Source organism: Vulpes vulpes, chromosome 16, assembly GCF_048418805.1.
Source record: "Vulpes vulpes isolate BD-2025 chromosome 16, VulVul3, whole genome shotgun sequence".
Classification (NCBI taxonomy): Eukaryota; Metazoa; Chordata; class Mammalia; order Carnivora; family Canidae; genus Vulpes; species Vulpes vulpes.
This window is the reverse complement of record NC_132795.1, coordinates 71,380,125-71,400,202: the sequence shown is the minus strand read 5'-3', so window position 1 is coordinate 71,400,202 and position 20,078 is coordinate 71,380,125. Positions and strand designations below refer to the sequence as shown.

Genomic DNA, 20,078 nt, shown 5'->3' with positions numbered 1-20,078 from the left:
GCACTTGGAGTCCTTTATTTGCATTTCAAAATTTATGAGACTGTTCCAGAAACGAAGAGAAAGGGCAAATCAAATTCAATTTTTTTTCCTTGGTTGAAATACCTGATAATGGCATACAGGTTTTTTGTTGTTGTTGTTGTTTTGTTTTTTGTTTTTTGTTTTTAAAGCAAATTCAATTACTTTTGAGATTTAAAGAATGAGGTGGACATGTCTGGTAGTTTTTATCTAGGGAATTGTGACTCCCAATTAAGATTTTAGGGAACAGAAAAAAAATATCCAAGTTCATTATCAGTGAACTTTACTATACATAATGTCCTTTAACAATGAGACAAATTGGGGAAATTCTCGGAAGTATTCAGCTAATTAATTTAGTGGTAACTCAGAATGCTCAGTTAAAAAGACTTTTCCTTGTGAGGTCAAATTGCTCCTTCAATCTTAATGAGGGCTTAATTTTGTTATTTATGAGTCATTTTGGAGATTTTCTCCCTCATATTCCATAAATAATTCTAACTCTACACTAGCAATAGTGATAATCTCAAACATTAATCAATTAATGAACTGCACACCTCCAATTGTCAGAATACTAATTAGTTGAGATACAGGTTAAAAGAGATGCACTGTGTGTGAAAATTAGCAATAGTTTTTGTAGTAGGCAGAGTAAGGGCTCCCCCAAAGATGTCTGTTTCCTAATTACTGGACCCCATGAATATGCTGCTGCTCAGGGCAAAAGGGATTTGCAGATGTGATTAAATAATTCTGAGATGGGAGATTACCCTGGATTATCAGGTAGGCCCACTATAATCACAAAGACCCTTAGGACAGAGATGAGGAGGAAGGAGTCTCAGAGAAGGAGATGTGACAAGGAAGTCTGAGGTCAGAATGATGAGAGCCATGAGCTAAGTAACAAGGGTAGCTTGTAGAAGCTGAGAGCAACAAGAAAACAAATTCTTCCCTAGAGCATTTAGGAAGAATGCAGCCCACTAACACCTTGATTTTAGCTCAGACTTCTGACTTCCAGAATTGTAAGACAATAAATTTATGTTGTCTTAAGTCACTAAGTTTTTGGAAATTTGTTATAGCAGACATAGTACACTAATCCAGTCTTATTTCTTCTGTACAAGATAAATTAATAGTACTTACAAGCTTTTTGAAAGAAAAACATTATTAAAATCATGCAATGTTCTTACACTTTGTAAAATGACTTATCCTTTCTTTCTTGGGTAAGGCAAAAAGATCTAGGAGTGACATAACTACATACAAATCCTATAAAAATCCTAAATAACATACATTTTAAAATTTAAATTTGAAATTCTGTGCCCTATCTGATATTTGATAATGTATCTTTTTGGATGGAAGATAAGATTCTTGTAACTTAATTTCTGCCTTGAAAAATATATTTTTTATACTAGTGACATGAGGTCTCAATTTTACTGTAAAGATAAGTAAAGATAAGTTATTACTTCAACTTAACCATATACATTCAACAAAACAAATTTGTACAGTCCTTTTGGTAAAGTCACAACCAAATGGGCCTTGGGATGTGTGCTATTTGGGGATACCTCTACATTGCCTGGTTGGGGTGGCCAGTGGGGCTTATACTTTTGGGTCCCACAGAACTATAAACAACAGAGAAGAGTTCTTAAGCCACTACTATCCCTGGGTCACAACAAGAAGCAACAGACCTAGAAGCCCAGTCTTTCTGTGAGGGAGGCCTAGGCGTAGTAACTAATCATCATAGCTATGGCCTAAGGGGCAGGCTACTACTTAAACATGCATCTAGGAGCTGACTATATTTCTTTCCAGCAATCTTGGAGGGTAAGTGCTATCTTTGCATTCATCCCAGCTGGGTTCCAGAATGCCACATCTCCTGGAGGGGAGCATTATGTGTACCTGGTGCCTGGTGTTTGCAACAGATGTCCAGGGGATGCCTCTTGATCACCTGGTTCTGATGGCCTGAAGGGCCTTCTGTTCCTGGGTGCCACAGGACTGTGGCAATTACAGGGAAGCCTATCTTCATAGCCTTCTTGGCAGGCTATCACGTCCAGGGGACTGCACAGACAGTAGACTGAGCCATATTCTTTCCCCCAATCTGTGAAGGAGGCCACTTTGTTTGTCCTAGAGCTTTAGACTGAGAGGTAGTCTTCGGGACTGGCACATACTTTAGTGGCCAATGGAGCTGCTCTCAGGGAAGATATGCTGTAGACACTATCTTTTCATTCTCCCTCTGCCTAGCTCTAGCTTGCTGGTATCTCCCAGAAAGGAGCTTATATACTCCTCTGGAACCCAATTTTTTTGCAATTGCTATGCAGGGAACACTTCCAGATCCCCTGGCTCTGGTGGTCAGCAGTGCTTATGCCTGTGGTCCCTCAGGACTATATATATTTGCATACTTTTAAAAGCTGCTGTCTGCAGGTCTGGTTTTCAGCTTGAATCTACATGCTGAGATTCTTCCCTTTGGGACACTGACATGTCTTGGCACATTCTGAACTATTAGGGGCTGTTAGAAACATAGCAGATTGCTTGGACAAATACATAGGTTTGAGAAATGACTGAGATGTGAGGAAAGGCTGAATAAAAGGGTTCATTTCCAACATGAGGCTACTCCTTCAAGACTGTGAGAGGTATTCAGCTAATTAATTTACTATATATCTACTATATAGAAACCAACACAGAGAATCAAACAAAATGAAGATACAGAGGAATATGTTCCAAATGAAGGCAAAACTTCAGAAAAAAAATCCTTAATGAAACAGAGGTAAGTAATTTATCTAATAAAGAGTTCAAAGTAATGGTCATAAAAATGCTTACTGAAAGGGTGAGAAGAATGGAGGAACACAGTAAGAACTTCCACAAAGAGATGTAAAATATAAAAAAGTACCAAACAGAAGTCACAGAGGTGAAGAATGCAATGACTGAGGTGAAACATACACCACAGGGGTTCAACAACAGAATAAATGAAGCAGAAGAAAGGATCAGTCTACTCAAAGACAAGGTAGTGGAATTCACCAATCAGAGCAGGAAAAAAAAATGAAGTAAGTGAAGACAACTTCAGGACCATACAGGACAACAGACTAACATCTGCAGTATATAGGGCTCCCAGGAGGAAAAGACAAAAAGAAAGGGACAGAAATCTTATCAGAAGAAATAATGACTGAAAATTTCTCTACCTTGAGGAAGGAAATCGGAATCCAAATCCAGGAATCCCAAAGAATTCCAAAGAATATGAATCCAAAGAGACCCATACCAAGACACATTATGATTAAAACATCAAAAGTTAAAGAAAACAAGAGAATATTAAAAGCAGCCAGAGAAAAACAGCTTTTTAAGTATAAGGGAACCCCTATAAGAGTTTCAGAACAAACTTTACAGGTCAGAAGCGAGTAGTAGGATATATGCAAAGTGCTGAAAGAAAAATCTAGCCAAGAAAATTCATTAAGAATTGAAGGAGAGATCAAAAGTTTTTGAGACAGGCAAAAGCTAAAGGATTTCATCACATAATGATGAAGGTACCTTATGAAGTGGCCTAATTAGTAATAAGAAAGCATGTGAAAGAGTAAATATCATTGGAAAAGTAAATCTTTAGTAAAGGTAGTGGATTAATTATTATAGAGGTAACATGATGGCTAAAAGACAAAAGTGGTAAAAATAACCATGACTACAATAATTAGTTAGAGGATACACAAGATAAAAAGATGTAAACGTGACACCAAAATCAAAACGTGGCAGGAGAGTAAAAATGTTCAGCTTTAGAATGGGATCAAAGTTGTTATCAATTTAAAATAGACTGTTATGATATAAATTGTTACATGTAAGCCTCATGGTAACCACAAAGCAAAAAGCTATAGTTAATACTTAGAAAAGATAAAGAGAAAGGAATATAAGCATACCACTAAAGAAAGTCATCAAATCACAAAGGAAGAGAGCAAGAGAAGGATAGGAACAGAAAGGAACTACAAAAACAACTAGAAATCAACTAACAAGATAACAATAAACACATACTTATCAATAGTTGCTTCAAATGTAAATGGACTAAATTCTCCAATCAAAAGACACAGAGTGGCTGAATGGATTAAAAAACAAATTCAAAAAAATATTGTTGAGGCTACTGTGTGGAGAATAGATTGTGTATTAGGGTGAATGGCTGGAGAACTGTAGTCCAAACTAGATGTGATGATGGCCTGGAATAGAGTGGTAGATAGAGCAAGTGTAGAAACGGGAAGACTAGTTAGGGAGCTACCACAATAATTAATGCAAGAAGTGATAGTGTAGACCAAGGAGGTAGCTATGATGGTGGGGTTAGCATTTAGATTCGGGATATATTTTAAAAGTGGGGTAGACATGATTTAATGATGAGTTGGATGAATGGTATGAGAGAAAGAGGAATCAAAGATGGTGTACTGAGTTGAATAGCATCTTCTAAAATTCATGACTACTCAGATGAGGTCAAGATCACACTAGATTAGGGTGGGACCTAAATCTAAAGACTGTTGTCTTTATAGAGACACAGAGACACACAGAGGGAAGACAGCCATGTAAATGTAGCGGCAAAAGTGAAAGTGATGCAGCTACAAGCCAAGGAATGTGATTAGACCTGATAGTCATTAGAAGCTAGAAGAGGCAAGAAGGATTCTTCCCTAGAGCCGTCAGAAGGAGCATGGCACTGCTGACACCCTGATTTCAGACTTCAGCCTCCAGGACTAAGAGAGAATAAATTCATTTATTTTAAGCTGCCCACTAGTTGTGTATTTTGTTAAAGGTATCTTAGAAAACAAATACAGATGATTCCAAGGTTTTTGGCTTGAAACAGCTGCAAAAATGGAGAAATCATTTACTGAGAAAAACTGAGATAAGGTTTGTGGAGGGGGGGGTGAAAAATTCAGTTTTTGCTATGCTAAGCTTAAGACGTTTGTTAGGTATCCAAGTAGAGATATTGATTAAGTAAGTAGAAATACAAGTCTGGAGTTTGGGGAATGGAGAAGGGGCTGGAGACACAAACTTAGACGTCATAAGCTTGGCATAGAGAGTTATTTAAAGCAACAGACCAGATGAAATCACCAAAGGAGTGAACAAACAGAGAGGAGAAGTGGAAGGATTAAAAGTAAGTGCAAAAAGGATGGTGGGCAACTTTAATTCAAGTCTGGACTAAAAACCTGCTTAAAAATACACTCTAGTGAAAACAATAAACACACCTTAAAAAGCAGAAGATTTGATGCACAGGAAACAATGACCAATTAAGAAACTCACAAATAATTGTTACGGTGTAATGCTAAAAAATAGTTATAATAATGACAATTTGAAATATTGTAATCTCAAACTGAGAGACGGTGGTGAGAGAGACCAAACTAAACCTAATTGTTTTATAGCTGGGCGTAGAATATGGTTATGAGTTAATTGTAGGTATTGATAAAAATAAGTTTAAATAGGCTAATGTATTAAAAATTTAAAGGCAATTACTACAAAAACAGATTATGTATACATTTGAAAATCTGAAAGGGGAAAAAAAAAGAACAAAGAAAGTTTAGTTAATTCAAGAAGAGGTAGAAAATTTCAAAAAGCTAATAGGCATAGAAGAAAATGAAAATACAATTAAAGATCTACTCTTAAAAGAAAACTATGGACAGTACCTTTTATGGTTGAGTTACTCCATGCCTCTAAGAAGGGGGAAATTGGCATATTATATAAACTATATAAACCAGAATACAGAAAAAAGTAGAAAGCTAAAGAATTCATTATAGAAGGCTATTATATTCTTGATGTCATTCCTGATGATGAACACAGGAACAAAATTATGAAATTAAGTATTGGCATATTGAATCCAAAAGTGTATCAAATGAACAGAACACCATACTCAAGGAAACTAATCACAGGAATATACAAGTGATTAAAAAATCAGAGAACATATTAATATAATTTTCTACATTAGCAGATTAAAGAAAAAAAAGCTATGAATATATCAATAAATACTGAATACATTTCAACCAAATTCAAATTTGTTCTATTCATGTATACTCTGGAAAACAGATCAGTAATTGCCAATGACTGGGGGTGCAGGAGGCACTGACTACAAGGTACCAAGGGGGAGTTTTGGGTGGTGATGGAATGCTTCTATATCTTGAGTGTGGTGGTCTCAGGAGTATATGTGTTTTTAAAGACTTGCAGAATACTAAAAAGAGTAAATTTTGCTATTTGAAAATTATACCTTGAGTTTCAAAAATGAAAAAAAGAAACTGTGAAAGTGTTAAAAAACCTAGAAATAGAAGGAAGCTACCTGGGCTGGACATATAATACACAATTCTTATACCTATTGGTAACTACATTCAATGATTAGAATCATCCTTGTTAATGTTACGAATATGGCAAAGATGTATAGATTCCAGTAGACACAAGACGAGTAAAATGGAACACATTTGTTACTTGCAAAACTCTTTAACAGTTTCTCAATTCACTTAGAGTAAAGCCCAAGTCCTTTCAAAGTCCAAGTCCTACTGTCCCAGTATAATGTGACTGCATTTACCTCACTGTGCCACTTACTGTTTCTTTGCCTGGTTTCACTCTGCCTTGACCCCACTGAGTTCTTGGTGTTCCTCTAGCGTCCAGGCAATTTCACTTCCATCTGCCAGAACTCTCTTCCTCCTCTTGCCTATGTGACTTGCTCCTTCTCTTCCTTCAGCTCAAGTGTTACCTCCTCAGGATGGCCTTTCTTAAACTCTCTATTTAAAATTCATCCATCCCTATTCACCATCAGCATTCATTATTTTCCTCTCCCAATTTATCTTCCTTCACTACATATTATAATCTAACATGTTACACATTTTACTGCTACATATTCTGTTTTCCCCCACTTGGAAAATATAAATCCACCAAAAAAACCTCCCAGAACCAAAAGGAGTTCAAAGTAAACACAACCCCCAGTGGCATTCCTTTTCAGTTCTCTTGGGTATATACCTAGGAGTGGAATTGCTGGATTATATAATAACCTGATGTTTAACCTTTTGAGGAACTGTTAAAAGTGTCTTTCAAAGAGGCTGCACCATTTAACCTTAAAATGAGTTATCTTTTTATGTTGGGTTGTAAGAGTTCTTTATATATTGTGCCACTCACTACCTGTTTCTTTTTTTTTTCACTACTTGTTTCAGTAAATAAAATTTTATTTGAACATAGCCACATTCATTCATTTAGATATTCTCTGCAAAGCTTAAACTATTTACAATCTGATCCTTTACAAAAAATGCTTGTTGACCTTTTATTTAAAAATGAGTAATTGGGAAAGAATCAGATAAATATACTAAAAAAAGAGGCTGGACAGTCCTGAAGCAAATTCATGTATTTATGAGAAGTTCAACTGTTGATATAGGTGATATTTCAAACCACTGGGCGGAATATGAGCTAATCAGTTGATGGTGTTACAATAATTTACTAACCACTGAAATGAATAAATCTAGAATCCTATGTTACACCATCCACAAATGTTTTTTAAACATTTTTAGTTTTTTAAAACCTAAAAACGAAACTATAAAAAATGATAATAAAATAGCATTGTAAGAATGTGGGAGAGCAGGAAAAATCATTTTTCCCTGACATAAAATTAAACACTTTGCTAGTATAAAAGGTACATAAATAAGGTTGTAAGAAAATAGTTGCATCATATATAACAGACAAATGAATAAGATATAAGGAGTTCCTACAAATCATTTTTTTTAAAAGTGGTAATGGATATGAATGGGCAATTTGTAACGGAAAAAGAGTCAATGCTCAAACTCAAAAGTAATTGGAGAAATGCAAATTAAAACAATGGGATATCAATTTTTCACCTGCACTGCAGACACAATGATATAACACCAGATAATGTTAAACACTGGCAAAGATGCATAAAAAAAGTACTGTTGAAGCACAGTCAAGGCTAAACTTGGCTTCTCATGCCTCCAGCACCCAATTCCTGTTCTAGGTATTTGTACTAGAAACTTTCAAGAAGCATACAGAGGCAGTTATAAAAATGTTGGTTGTAATAGTGTTTGTGATAACAACAAGCCAGAAACAATATCAGTGTCCATCAAAAGAAGCTTGACCAAATAAACTACAACAAATTCAGACTACAAAGTATTTTGTGGCTATTAAGGAGAATGAAGAACATCTCCATATATTTACTTACAAAGATCTCCAAATACACTTGGTTAAAGGAAATAAAAATCAGCTCTTAGAATGAAATTTACCACTGTGATAATAATTATAACAAACTGTTATTTTAACATTTTACTTTAAAAAGTTGTGATGTTAATATTTAGCAATAATACGTATTCACGGTATCTGAAAAAAATCAACTTTTATAGAAGAAATGCTTTTAGAACCATACCATTTAAGGGCTTTAAAAAACTGCATATGCACATATATGTATATCATGCACAGGGAAGATGAGTGGAATAGTATTCACCGAACTCTTGAGAGTAAACTCTGGGTAGGGAAATAAAAATCTAGATGGAGGGTACTGTACATTTTCATATTTCGCTCCTGCTATATGCATAATTTCATCTTTATGAATATGTAGCTATATGTTAGTTGTATGGTTAAAAAACAAAACCTATTAGACTCATGTATAATTTAAATATATTGTGATGAATTTTTTGAGTGTGTGCTTGTCCTAAGAAAATATGGAAGTTTGTTTTTTAAAGTCCTAGAAAACATTTTAAGGTTTATAAAACATACCCAAGAGGAATTACATACTACATGTCCTCAATTCTAAGACATTGATTTTAAGATACATCATTAATTTAATAACAGCTTTTTAGGGAAAAAAAGACGCACAATCACACTAAATGTATAAAATGATTGTATGATGCATTTCAACTTTACAAATGTTTTAGATAAAATGACAAGTATAACATGTATCACATTTTGTAGGAAGTATGGAAATGGAAGCGAATTTTCTCCCTTTGATGAATAAATACATGTTTGCAAATTGTTGAAAATCAGAACCCTATGCCTCTGGTAAGACTATTTACAGTTGGAAAACAATCAAGGGAAAACCCACTATCCACTAAAAATCTCTATGTGAGTAAAGCATATCGTTCCTGAGTGTTTCAAGATCTCACCTTATTTGGAAATGGAAATTTGCTTGGTTCCACTTTTCCAGGTGCTGGAATAGCAGAAAGTGGTGGGAGCCAGGTCATCTCCTAAGTGGTGGGAAAAAACAAACAGCACTGTAATATGTTGAGTATTTAAAGTCTGTAGCATATAAAATAGCTATACGAGCCTGCCTTAGTAACACTGGGAAGGAACAGGAGTAAAGAATGAAAGGGATTTTTTAAAAAAAGGATGTGAGACCAGCTTTCATGATCTCTTTTCCTAATTTTACCAATTTTTGGTTCCATGGCTATCCCCATTCTCTCTTTAATCTTAAAAAGAGCTGCAAGGCTGTCCTATTTTTACTTCATTTAAGCTGCATAAAGGGACAACCCAGTAGTAAAAGTTCTATGGAAAATGCCGTACAAAGGGGGCTGCTTCCCTTGGACTTAATCCCACAAAATTTCATAGGGTGTTTCTGAAGGAATGGACAAAGTACTTTTGACTTTAGGGTCATTATTAGAGGACTTCTTTATTTTATTAGAAACTGATATTAGGGTGAGTTTCCAGTAAGCCCCCACACACTGCTTTGGCCTTCATAAAAATTTCCTTCATGGAGAAGTGAAAAAACAAATCATATGTATAAAATAAAGAGAGAGAAAGAGAGAGAGAGAGAGAGAGAGAGAGAGAAGTATCTTATTTTTCTTTTTTAATTTTTTAAAAAAATTTTCTTTATTTATTCATGAGAGACGCAGAGAGAGAGAGGGAGAGGCAGACACAGGCAGAGGGAGAAGCAGGCTCCATGCAGGGAGCCTGATGTGGGATTCGATCCCAGGACCCCAGGACCACGCCCTGGGCCGAAGGCAGGCTCTAAACTGCTGAGCCACCCAGGGATCCCCGTGTCTTATTTTTCTAACACAGTATTAAGAACACAACTTTAGCTCAATGCACAATCACCTGTCATGTGCTTTTTGACACACACTTTCACTAAACTGTGAGAGGGAGCAGTGTTTATCCACTTGCAGTTTCCTTCCTCAGTTCTATCTCCTGGAAGGTACCTGCATTCACCAAATGACTGTACAATTCAATGGAGTCAATCAACTTCTGATTACCAGGATACTTACTTTGAGTTTATAGATAGGTTTTGAGCCCTATTTTTTTTTTTTTAATTTCCTTCCACTTTCTTTTTTTTTTTTTTTTAAATATTTTTTTTTTGAATTTTTATTTATTTATGATAGTCACAGTGAGAGAGAGAGAGGCAGAGACACAGGCAGAGGGAGAAGCAGGCTCCATGCACCGGGAGCCCGATGTGGGATTCGATCCCGAGTCTCCAGGATCGCGCCCTGGGCCAAAGGCAGGCGCCAAACCGCTGCGCCACCCAGGGATCCCTCCTTCCACTTTCAAACATACGCAAACACAGAAGCAGTAGTTGATCCATCTTAAGAAAAGTGAGAAATTCTTTTTAGTTGAAGACATTTTTCTCATTTCTCTTGGGGAAGAGGGATTCTGACAGGTTTTTCAAGTCCAGTAGATTCCTGAGGGGGTCTTGTGCCCTTTTTGGCGGTAACTTTCTTCTTTCAGCACCTCGGATAGTGCAGACCCATTCAGGCAGGGAGCAGAGGGAGTCAAACCCACCCTGGAAGGATTTACTGACCCTACCGTCATCTCTTGCCCTCCATGACACCTGTGCCGTAGGTGGGTTAGGCTCACAGGCATTTGAGATGTCCCTTCTCCATTCCACTGTTCCTGAGGTCTCTCCAATGGGAGCAAGGGAAGATCCAGTGACCTTCTGTGTCCCTCTCCTCTTACCTCTGCTCCCCAAGTACTTGCCCATTCTATCCTGTATCTTTCCTTGCTGTCTCTTTTGAAGAGGCTTGTTAAGCAGGACTCCTGAGTTTGTGTCCAGGAACTGAGTGGGTGGTCAGCATATTTTTGAGTGAATGCCAAACTAAACAGTATTTCTGCAATGTCTCTACCATCCTAATCATACCTTAATTACTTTTAATCTGGATTGCTTTAATAGTTCTTGATTGGTTCTCTCTCTTATGTTATTATTTTTTAAAAAGATTTTATCTATTTGTTTGACACAATTTCACAGAGCGAGCACAAGTAGGGGGAGCAGCAGAGGGAGAGGGAGAAGCAGGCTCTCTGCTGAGCAGGAAGCTGGATGTGGGGTTTGATCCTAGGACCACAAGATTGTGACCTGAGTTAAAGGCAGACACTTAACTGACTGAACCACGCAGGCGCCCCTCTTTTGTTATTAATCCACCCACTACACTCTTGCCAACTCAATTTTCCTAAATTGTAGATGCAGATGAAAAGCTTCACTGCTCCAAAATCTTCGCATGCCATTGTATATATAACAATATGATAATGACCACAGCAATGATGCCTCCTGTTGTGCTTTACAATTTTCAGAGTACTTCCATACACATTTTAAAATTTATACTCAACCTTTAATTACTATTACATCCATACTTCAGGTGAGGAAGTCAAAGTTCAAAGAGATGATTGATTTGCTCAAGCTCACTCAATTCATAAATGTCATGCTGAAATTTGTATATATGTCTCATACCTCCAGCCCAGTATTTGTCTTTCACTCCACTGCATTTGCTCTCAAAGACCTCACTCAGCCTAGTATTCAAGTCCTTTACAACAAAGTCCTGGTATTCAGCCTTGGGCCTTTTTGTTAATCTACATACATACACTAATATAAGAAAAGCTACGCCTCTGTGTTCAGTTACACGAGACCCTTTGTGTGTGAATGCCCTATTCTCATATGCTTTTTGGATTTCTATCCATTCACTAAGGTGCATCTTAAACATATCTACGTCTTGAGGCCTTTGCTAATTCCCCTTCTATTCCAATGTGATATGACAGTTTCCTTCTGATGCTTCTCCAAAGCATTTACTCATTTCCTCTCTCATCATAACTGTTAGATTCTTCTTTGTGTTACAGTTTTATGATAGTTGAGTGTACTTCACTCTGCACTCAACCATTTCTCCTTCTTCTGATATCCTTCCCCCCCCAAATAGAATAGAAATCATACTTCAGAATCTCAAGAATCTCTTTCAATAACATTCAGATATTTTAACATAATCCTGTAAAGAAGCACTGAAAACTTCTTCAGAGAGGGATACTGCTTACTTATCTTTGTGTAGATTGAAGCACATTATATACTAAGCACTCAAAATCAACTTGCTGAATTGAACTGAATGCCCATATTTCAATGCAAAATTGCTCACTAACTTTATTTTAATTCTAGCTAAGTATTTCCATGTGATTTTTCCACTCAATGCATTTTGCTAAATATATGAAGGAATGGTAAATACAGACAACGGGGTTTCTTAAAACATTCCAGAATTTCTAAAAACATAAGAATTCTTTACACAAACTATTTAAATGTATACTTTAAAAATCAATGTGCAAGAATTTTTTTAAGATTGATTACCTAGTATATAAAAATTCTTCACTATGGTTAGATGGGAAAATTAAGAGCAAATAGATTCTTTCTACTTCCTCTTCTGTCACTTGTTTAGTGATCTTAGGTAATCACACCTTCAGTAAACTGTAGTGATTTCAAACCACAGTTAGGAATTAATTAAATATAAGCTTGTGGTATTCTAGAACCAGAGGAAATAGAGATGTTAACGATCTCATAGTTTAGTCACAAAGACTAAATGAGATAATACATATAAAGGGCATAGAATGGTTCCCTTATGTTTAATCATCCAATAAAAGACAGTACTGATTTATATCAAACTGAGTTTCAGAATTCTTGTCTCTAAAATGAGAAACAGAATTTCTCTCTGAGCTTTAGATATTGGGAAACTGAGAGAATATATGGAGAAGTGTTTTTATTAAAAAAATGAGGCATTATGCAAATGTAACCTGTAATTAAGCTAGTAATTATCAATACAAACTATACAGTATTAAAACAGAAAGTTATTTAAGGTGATTATTATGATCCCTAAGTATGATTTGTAAGTTACACTGGAGAAAATGTCCCTAAGCTTTTTCATGGGAACACAGCCTTGACATAATAGTGAGATAAGATTTGGTTTACAAAATAAAGGGGTGTTTAATTTATATCTTACTTCTAGTAATTTAAAATGTGAAAAATTTTTCATAACTGTTAAAATTTCACTTAGTTTATCTCACAGCATTTTCTTCACAGGGAAAGATTCCTATCCATTGCCAGGTCATCAATCCCATGCCACTGTGTCCACTGCTGTCCCCTCACCCCTTCATGCTCCCGACCTCCTTTGCCTCAACCTTCCCTTCATAACTGCCTTGCTCCCTCTTCCCCCAATTGGCTGTCATGTAGCCACTTTCTGGATCATGGTAAGACAGGAAGATAATACAATGTAAGGTCAGTTACTCCAGAGTTTATTAGGAAGCTATCTTCTGATCTTCTAAAGTCCCTTGCCACTTCTTTAATCTGTCTGCCTTCCTTCCTTTTTGATTTTCTTGTCACTTAGGAACGAGGTTACATCCTATTCCTCAGCACTGACAGGGCCTCAGTTTTGAGCTTACATTGCTTAGCCTACTGGTAGGATTAAGAATAAAACGTATCTGTCTTAACACAGCCTCACCAGTCCCATCTCTTTAAGCAGATGTCTAGTTACCCAAGGGACATATTTCAGGGTGTCTTCTTATTTCTTAGATAGGCTTAAAATGCCAAGTCTCTTTATAGTAAATACACTCACTTTTCTGCTAAATGAAGGAACAGATGGTTAAATGATAACAGTATAGAATACTGCATTTCATTAACTGTCCAACTTTTTTCTATCCTCCATATAGCGGTTTTCAAAAGGCCATAGGGACATGGGCCAGTGTCCATTTTCATGTCTATTGTCCAGCAAGATTGGCCCTGAGTCCCAGGAATCCAGAACCTCAAGGTGAGCAAATGCCCATGTACTCATTTTACATAATCCTCTCCCTCCACTTTTACTCTGGTGTCACCTGGCTCAGCCTGACCTAGCACAAATGGTCAAAGGCACAGGGTATCCATTCATTATGCAGTGTAACTCTTTGTTATTCAAGGTGAGAAGAAACAAAAATTGAATTTTAGCCCAAAATCTCAAGAGTTCAAAATGTACAGTATAAAGAGCTGTGAAGTATAGTTTGCAGAGTAAATTAGAAAAATTTTGAACAACATTTAAATTTTCCTATTAAAATCAGCAAATAGAGAAATACTTTCTCTGGTTTCTCTCCCTGTCTACTGTCTCTCCACTACAATCTATCTTGATCACTGTCAACGAAGTGTTTTATTTAAAATAGTTACTATGCTGCACTTGCTCAAAAGCTTCCAGGGACTCTGGTCCAAGCATTCAAGATGCTCTGTCATATGGTGCCATCAAGAAACGCTGCGGTGTTACTGCTTGTTACTTTTCTATATGGTCCTCCCCCTTCCCTGCCAGATGGGCTTACTTCTTGTCCTACCCTACGTTTTCCTGTCCCAACATTTTTTGCTTTTCCCTTCATGTTTTTTTTTTTTTTTTGCTTTTCCCTTCATGCTTTCCCTTCATGACTTCATTTATCTCTTCCTTCTTCTTCTTCTTCTTTAAAGACTTATTTATTTTAGAGAAAGATGGGGAAAGGAGCAGAGGGAGAGGAAGAGTGAGGATCTCAAGCAAATGCCCAGCTTAGTGGGGAGCCCAACTCGGAGCTCTATCTCAGGACCCTGAGATCATGACCTGGGCCAAAATCAAGAGTCGGATGCTTAATGACTGAGCCACCCACTCACCCTTACCTCTTCCTTCTTTCTCATCTCATTATGAAAGTCACTGCCCAGTGCAATCCTTAGCAAGCATCATGCCCTCCACTCTCCATTTCACATGACCTGTGTCCCTTACTTAACATTTCCACGTTACCTGGGGCTGTGAGTTTACCTTTCATGTGTCATCAGATTACACATTTTTTAAAACCCCTATTAGGTTATAACCTCTTTGAGAGAAGGGATTGTGCTCTTTGAACTCCCAGATTATATAGATTATACATTTTTAAAACCCGTATTAGGCTATAACCTCTTTGAGGGAAGGGACTGTGTCTTTTAAACTCTCGTAACTCTCCGGAGGCCTACCACAATGAAGAAAAGAATAGGAATTCATTTAATTTCTTTGAGATTCTCTTTTCTCGCCTTTTAAAATGATGGCACCAATAAGCTATACTTGTCCTACCAAATACATATGATGGTTGCCAGAATTGGGAGAGACTGAATTTTCTTTTCTCTTTCAGCAATTTTTCAACATCTGCTGCCAACTCAGAGGTTTGCTAAAAAGGGGTGTCTATCTCCGCAGGCCTGGCAAATGACCACAGCTAACTCCAGAATTCTTTGTGCTCAGAAACTCCCTCTTTTCAAAATAAAACACTGGATTAATTCTGTCACTTGGGAATAAAAATATAAAATGCCAAAGTTGGTTTTTATATGTGGCAAGTAGCTCCTGCAGACCAGAGCGTTGTTTTGTTTTCAGTTTCCATATCAGGATAATCCCTCAGCTTTTCAGTTTTCTCACACATATTATTCATGTTATGATACTCCTATCCGATAAGTGCTGCCAACAACAGGACAGCGTAATTTTTATTACGCTGCATACCCTTTAAGTGTGGGGAGCTAACGAGAGCTGTATCCAGCAAAGGGAAACACTCCTGCAGGCCCATATCTGGGAGTCAGAGCACCAGCTCTGGAGGAAGAAAAACCAGGAGAACTCTACTTCTCTAATGGGGCTGAGAGTACATTCTAATTGTCAGTCCATCCCTGGACTTTCCATAGATTCCAACACCAGACTTGAAGGGTGGGCAGATCCTGGCTTTGAACAAGTAGGTTGAAGGTACCCCCTAAATCAACAAAAATTCAAGAGCATTCTCATTTTGTTGCTATAGTAAGAGGACCTAGAGTTTGCAAAATAATAGTAGATATAGTGTATTCATGTCCATGAAGAATAACAACAATCATGATTTTGATGGAAACACTGCTCACGGAAAGCTTTTAGAAAAACAGTAGCTGCTGGAAAAGAAAAGTACCTTCTGCTTTTTTTTTTTGTTTTGTTTTTGTTTTTTATATAGTCCAGTTAGGCTGCTAAAATTATAAGTAAGCAAATAACCAATAAAAATGTGTCATTGCAGCATTACTAAAAATCATAGTGAGATCTTGTTTCTTTATATTGAAAACCCAGGAATACATCCAATTTGAACAAAAATTGGCTTGAGGAGGGGATTCCCTGGAGCCATGGATGTATTTTCTGGTCTCGTGCATGTCCCCTGGGTGGGAGACTCGCAGATTGGAACACTAACTAATCTAAGCCAGTGCTTTTTAACTCTAGGCTATACCCTCCTCCCCCCTCCGCCATCAGTGAGCTTCTTCAACAAGGGACAGAATGGTGGGTGTACCATGTAGGTAAAGATTAATGGAATCAATTCGAGAAACAGCTTTCAATTCAGCTTTCACTGACTGAGAAAGACAAGGAGAACACATGTGTTAGATAACAATAGGACCCCATGGGCTTACAGTGGGAAAGCAAGCACTGGGGACGGGAAAGTACAAAAGCCAGCCTTGAAACAAGAGATTCCAAGGGTGCCCTCGGCCTGTGCATCACACTTCCTCCCTGGGCCATAGGATTTTCAGTCCTCTGAAGCACATTATTTCCTTCACATGTAAAGAGTGAGTCCTTGTAAGGAAATCCATCCCGTGCACTAGAAACTCAACTCTTATCTCCCTGATTTCAGCCTCCCTGCAAATTCTGGACTCTCCAATAACAGGATAAGAGCACAGACTGAAGTCAAGATACAAGTGCCAGTCCAAAAAATTATTTCCTGCTAGATGCCTTCATTCCAGACTTTTCTGAAGAGTTCTCGTTCTAGATGCAGCTTGGCTTATTTTCCAGTTTTCTTCTGGGGCAGGAAGATGGATGTGATCTTATTCTCTTGCCTCTTTGTGTTAAGTGCATTCTGTTTTATCTGTTTAATTGGGACCTTCTGGAACAGTAAGAACCATATATTTTTATAATTCATTTTTAGATTTACCTGGCTTTCCATTTCATTCCCCCCCCAGCCTTAAAAATATTATAATTCCTATTCCTTAATTGTGCATTGTTTCTGGAACTAAATGTTGGATTGAAATGTTAAAAGTAGCAAAATCTGGGGCGCCTGGGTGGCTCAGTCAGTTAAGTGTTTGCCTTCAGCTCAGTTCATGATCCCGGGATCCTGGGATCAGCCCTATGTGGGGTTCCTGCTCAGCAGAGTCTGCTTCTCCCTCTGCCCCTCACCCCTGCTTGTGCTCTCTGTCTCTCTCTCTCAAATAAATAAAAAATCTTCAAAAAAAGTAGTAAAATCTACTTTGGGTTCTCAGAATTTAAAGAAGAGGATTTTGATGTTGAGTGTACAGCTGCGGGAACTTAATGACTCTTGTTAAGCTCAGGTGACAACTTCACTCCTTAAAAACCTTATGCCCCTGTTGAGAAACACTAGTTAGTCTAATTTTAAAAGATGCTTTTGAAAAAAATAAAGCATTTGGGGGCAGTAAGAGGATTTCCCAAATTCTGAATGTGGGGCTGGTATTTTCCTCTATCATTTCTAAGAATAAGTCTTAGTAAGTCTAGGTTTATAAGAAGTGAGCCAAATTCCTGACTGGCTCGTGAGAAAGGTCATGTTATTAATGATGCCACTGTCACCTTACTTTTTGATCTACCTAACACCTTCCTAATAGACGTATGGATTGTAATTAATCTTGGAACTAGCTGTGGTTTGCAACAATCAAACAGCTCTTTCATGTGTATCTAAGGGTAAAGAAGGTCTTATTTGGGGCAGAGAGGAAGACTCGGAAGCCAGAGGGGAAGAGGGTGATAATTACATTCTTGGCCATGTTTTCCTCTTACCATGTTCCCGAACCCTCTTCCACAGACAATACTCATCTCTTAATTACAGAGAAGTGGAATGTGGAACAGAGAAGTTTGAAGTCAGCATCTGAGAAACCACGTGTCATTTTGGTCCTGCCGTGAATCGTAGAATGACCCTGGGCAAGTTCGCTTTTCTGATTATTGATGACCTAATCTGTAACTTGGTGTTAATAACCCTATCTTACAGCATTACTAAAAGGGTTATCGACAAACACACAAAGTACCTAGCATAATGTCTGGCACCAAGTAGGTGCTCCACAGAAGGTGATTACTGCTGTGTCACTACCTTTATCATTACTGTTGGCAGCTTTTGGCTTGAGCTTTGTGAAGAGATGGGGATGACTATAGGAGAAGACATTTATGAGTTTGTTTTTTAATCTATTTCACTCTGTTAATTATTTAATATTTACCTGGTTAATTATTCATAGTCAAATAGAAGGCATAATGAAAGTGTGCTTACCAAACAATAATTTGCTTCCCTTACTCCCTTTGCCACTAGAGTGCCATTTGCACAATGGGGAGAGTGTGCTGTCACATGGTCTGACATTTTTCTTAAATGGGACCATTACTAGTAAGCAGAATGCATTCTCTTTCCAAAAGCTGGTTTGGGGTTCAAAGGAGTTTAGAAGCTTTGTCTTTATGCCTCCAGACCACCTCTGGGGCAACGGTTAGGGCACTTAAGCTGGTACACTGGCCTGAGAGCTCTTCTAAGATGACCTGAAGGAGGCAATGGGGAGATGTGAATATGGAGGTGGAAAGCTACTGTGTCATGGCGGTAGAAGTCAGCCTGGAGGCAGGCAGGATACAGAGCAAGGCAGGCAGCCTGGACAAGAGGGGACTCTGTCTTCCCCACTGCGGGGCTGAGATAAATGTCCCTGGTACAGCAGGACGTCTGGTTCCCCAGAGGAAAGGCAAGTCTCAGCAGCTGTGCTGCCCTTAGTGCAACCTTGCAGTTGGGGCACATCTTTCTCCCTTTCAAGCCCTTTCTCAGCTAAGTTCCCTTTGGCCATGCAGGTTTCTGCCTATTAACTTCACCCAAGTATTTCTTCTCAGTTTGAGGGGTGATTTATAGATCACTGAGTGGCACTGCCCGAGTCTCAAGGGGGATGTTTCTTCATCTTAGGGATGAATGTAAAAGACAGGAAATGTCTACTGAAGTACTCCAGATACAGACAGCCAAATCCAGAGAAAGAAGGAAAGCTGGTTAATCTTAGAGAAACGACCTTTTTTTTTTTTAATTTTTAAGCCATGAAGTAAAAATATCTTTAAAATGGAGAAGTGAAAGATCAAAGTATTTCCCCTCAGGAGTTTATAGGTCTATGAGAAAAGAGATGTTAAGGCCAAAATGAAAACAGGACCATAACTACTTTTATTTGAAGAAAAGCAACAAAAAGGACCAAGTTAGTACAGCCTGGCAAAGAGCTTACCCCTCGCGAAAAGGTATTCCTTCAGAACTCATAAATGAAGATAAAAGAGGAAGGCACCAAGTGAATGATGTCTAAGGAAGATAAGACCTGAACCCAGATGGTGTGTCTTTAAATGCGGGAAAGAAAAGAACTTAAAGAAACGAGGAAGCAAAGATGATCTTGCAGATGTCTCTATGGGGAGAAAGTGAGAAGGTTCAGAATGTGCAAAAGCAAATGGACAATATACAAATTTGAGACAGATGTTTCTACTCCTTGATCCTTGCTGACAATATCAGACATAGCTTCCTGTCTTGAGAAGGGGTCTGAAATCATGCTGAAGAGTTTATGACTTAGTTAGGCTAATCAATTCAGTTTCTACTAGTGCACCCAGATGGACATCCAACTGGGCTAATTTTTGAGCATCTACTATGTACCAGGTGTAACAATATGTCCTGGGGATACAACACAGAATATAACAGACATGGCATTGTGAGTGCCAGTGGGACAGATAAGCAATAAACAATGAATGATGTAAATACAATGAACGCATCCATATTCTTTGTGGTTGCCACATTTTTGTTTCCGGTTTATTTCTCATGGGGCACCCCTGCCACCAATGCCCATCCTGGCTTTCATGGATGCTGGCTGAGGAATCATTCCTCATGGTTGCTCCCCTGGTCTGATGTGTCTAAGCAGTCTGGCAAAAAAGAAGCACAAG

At 37.9% G+C, this 20,078-nt stretch overlaps 1 protein-coding gene across 6 annotated transcripts in view; it reads right to left on the bottom strand.

Annotated features, from left to right (window-relative positions):
- Window positions 1-20,078, bottom strand: part of AFF3 (ALF transcription elongation factor 3) — a 522,770-nt gene that overhangs the window by 185,574 nt on the left and 317,118 nt on the right. For all 6 annotated transcript variants that reach the window (XM_072743000.1, XM_072743001.1, XM_072743002.1 and 3 more), the window contains one exon: window positions 9,087-9,167. In XM_072743000.1, coding sequence (XP_072599101.1) covers window positions 9,087-9,167 — 81 coding nt within the window. The remainder of the gene's footprint in view (window positions 1-9,086; window positions 9,168-20,078) is intronic.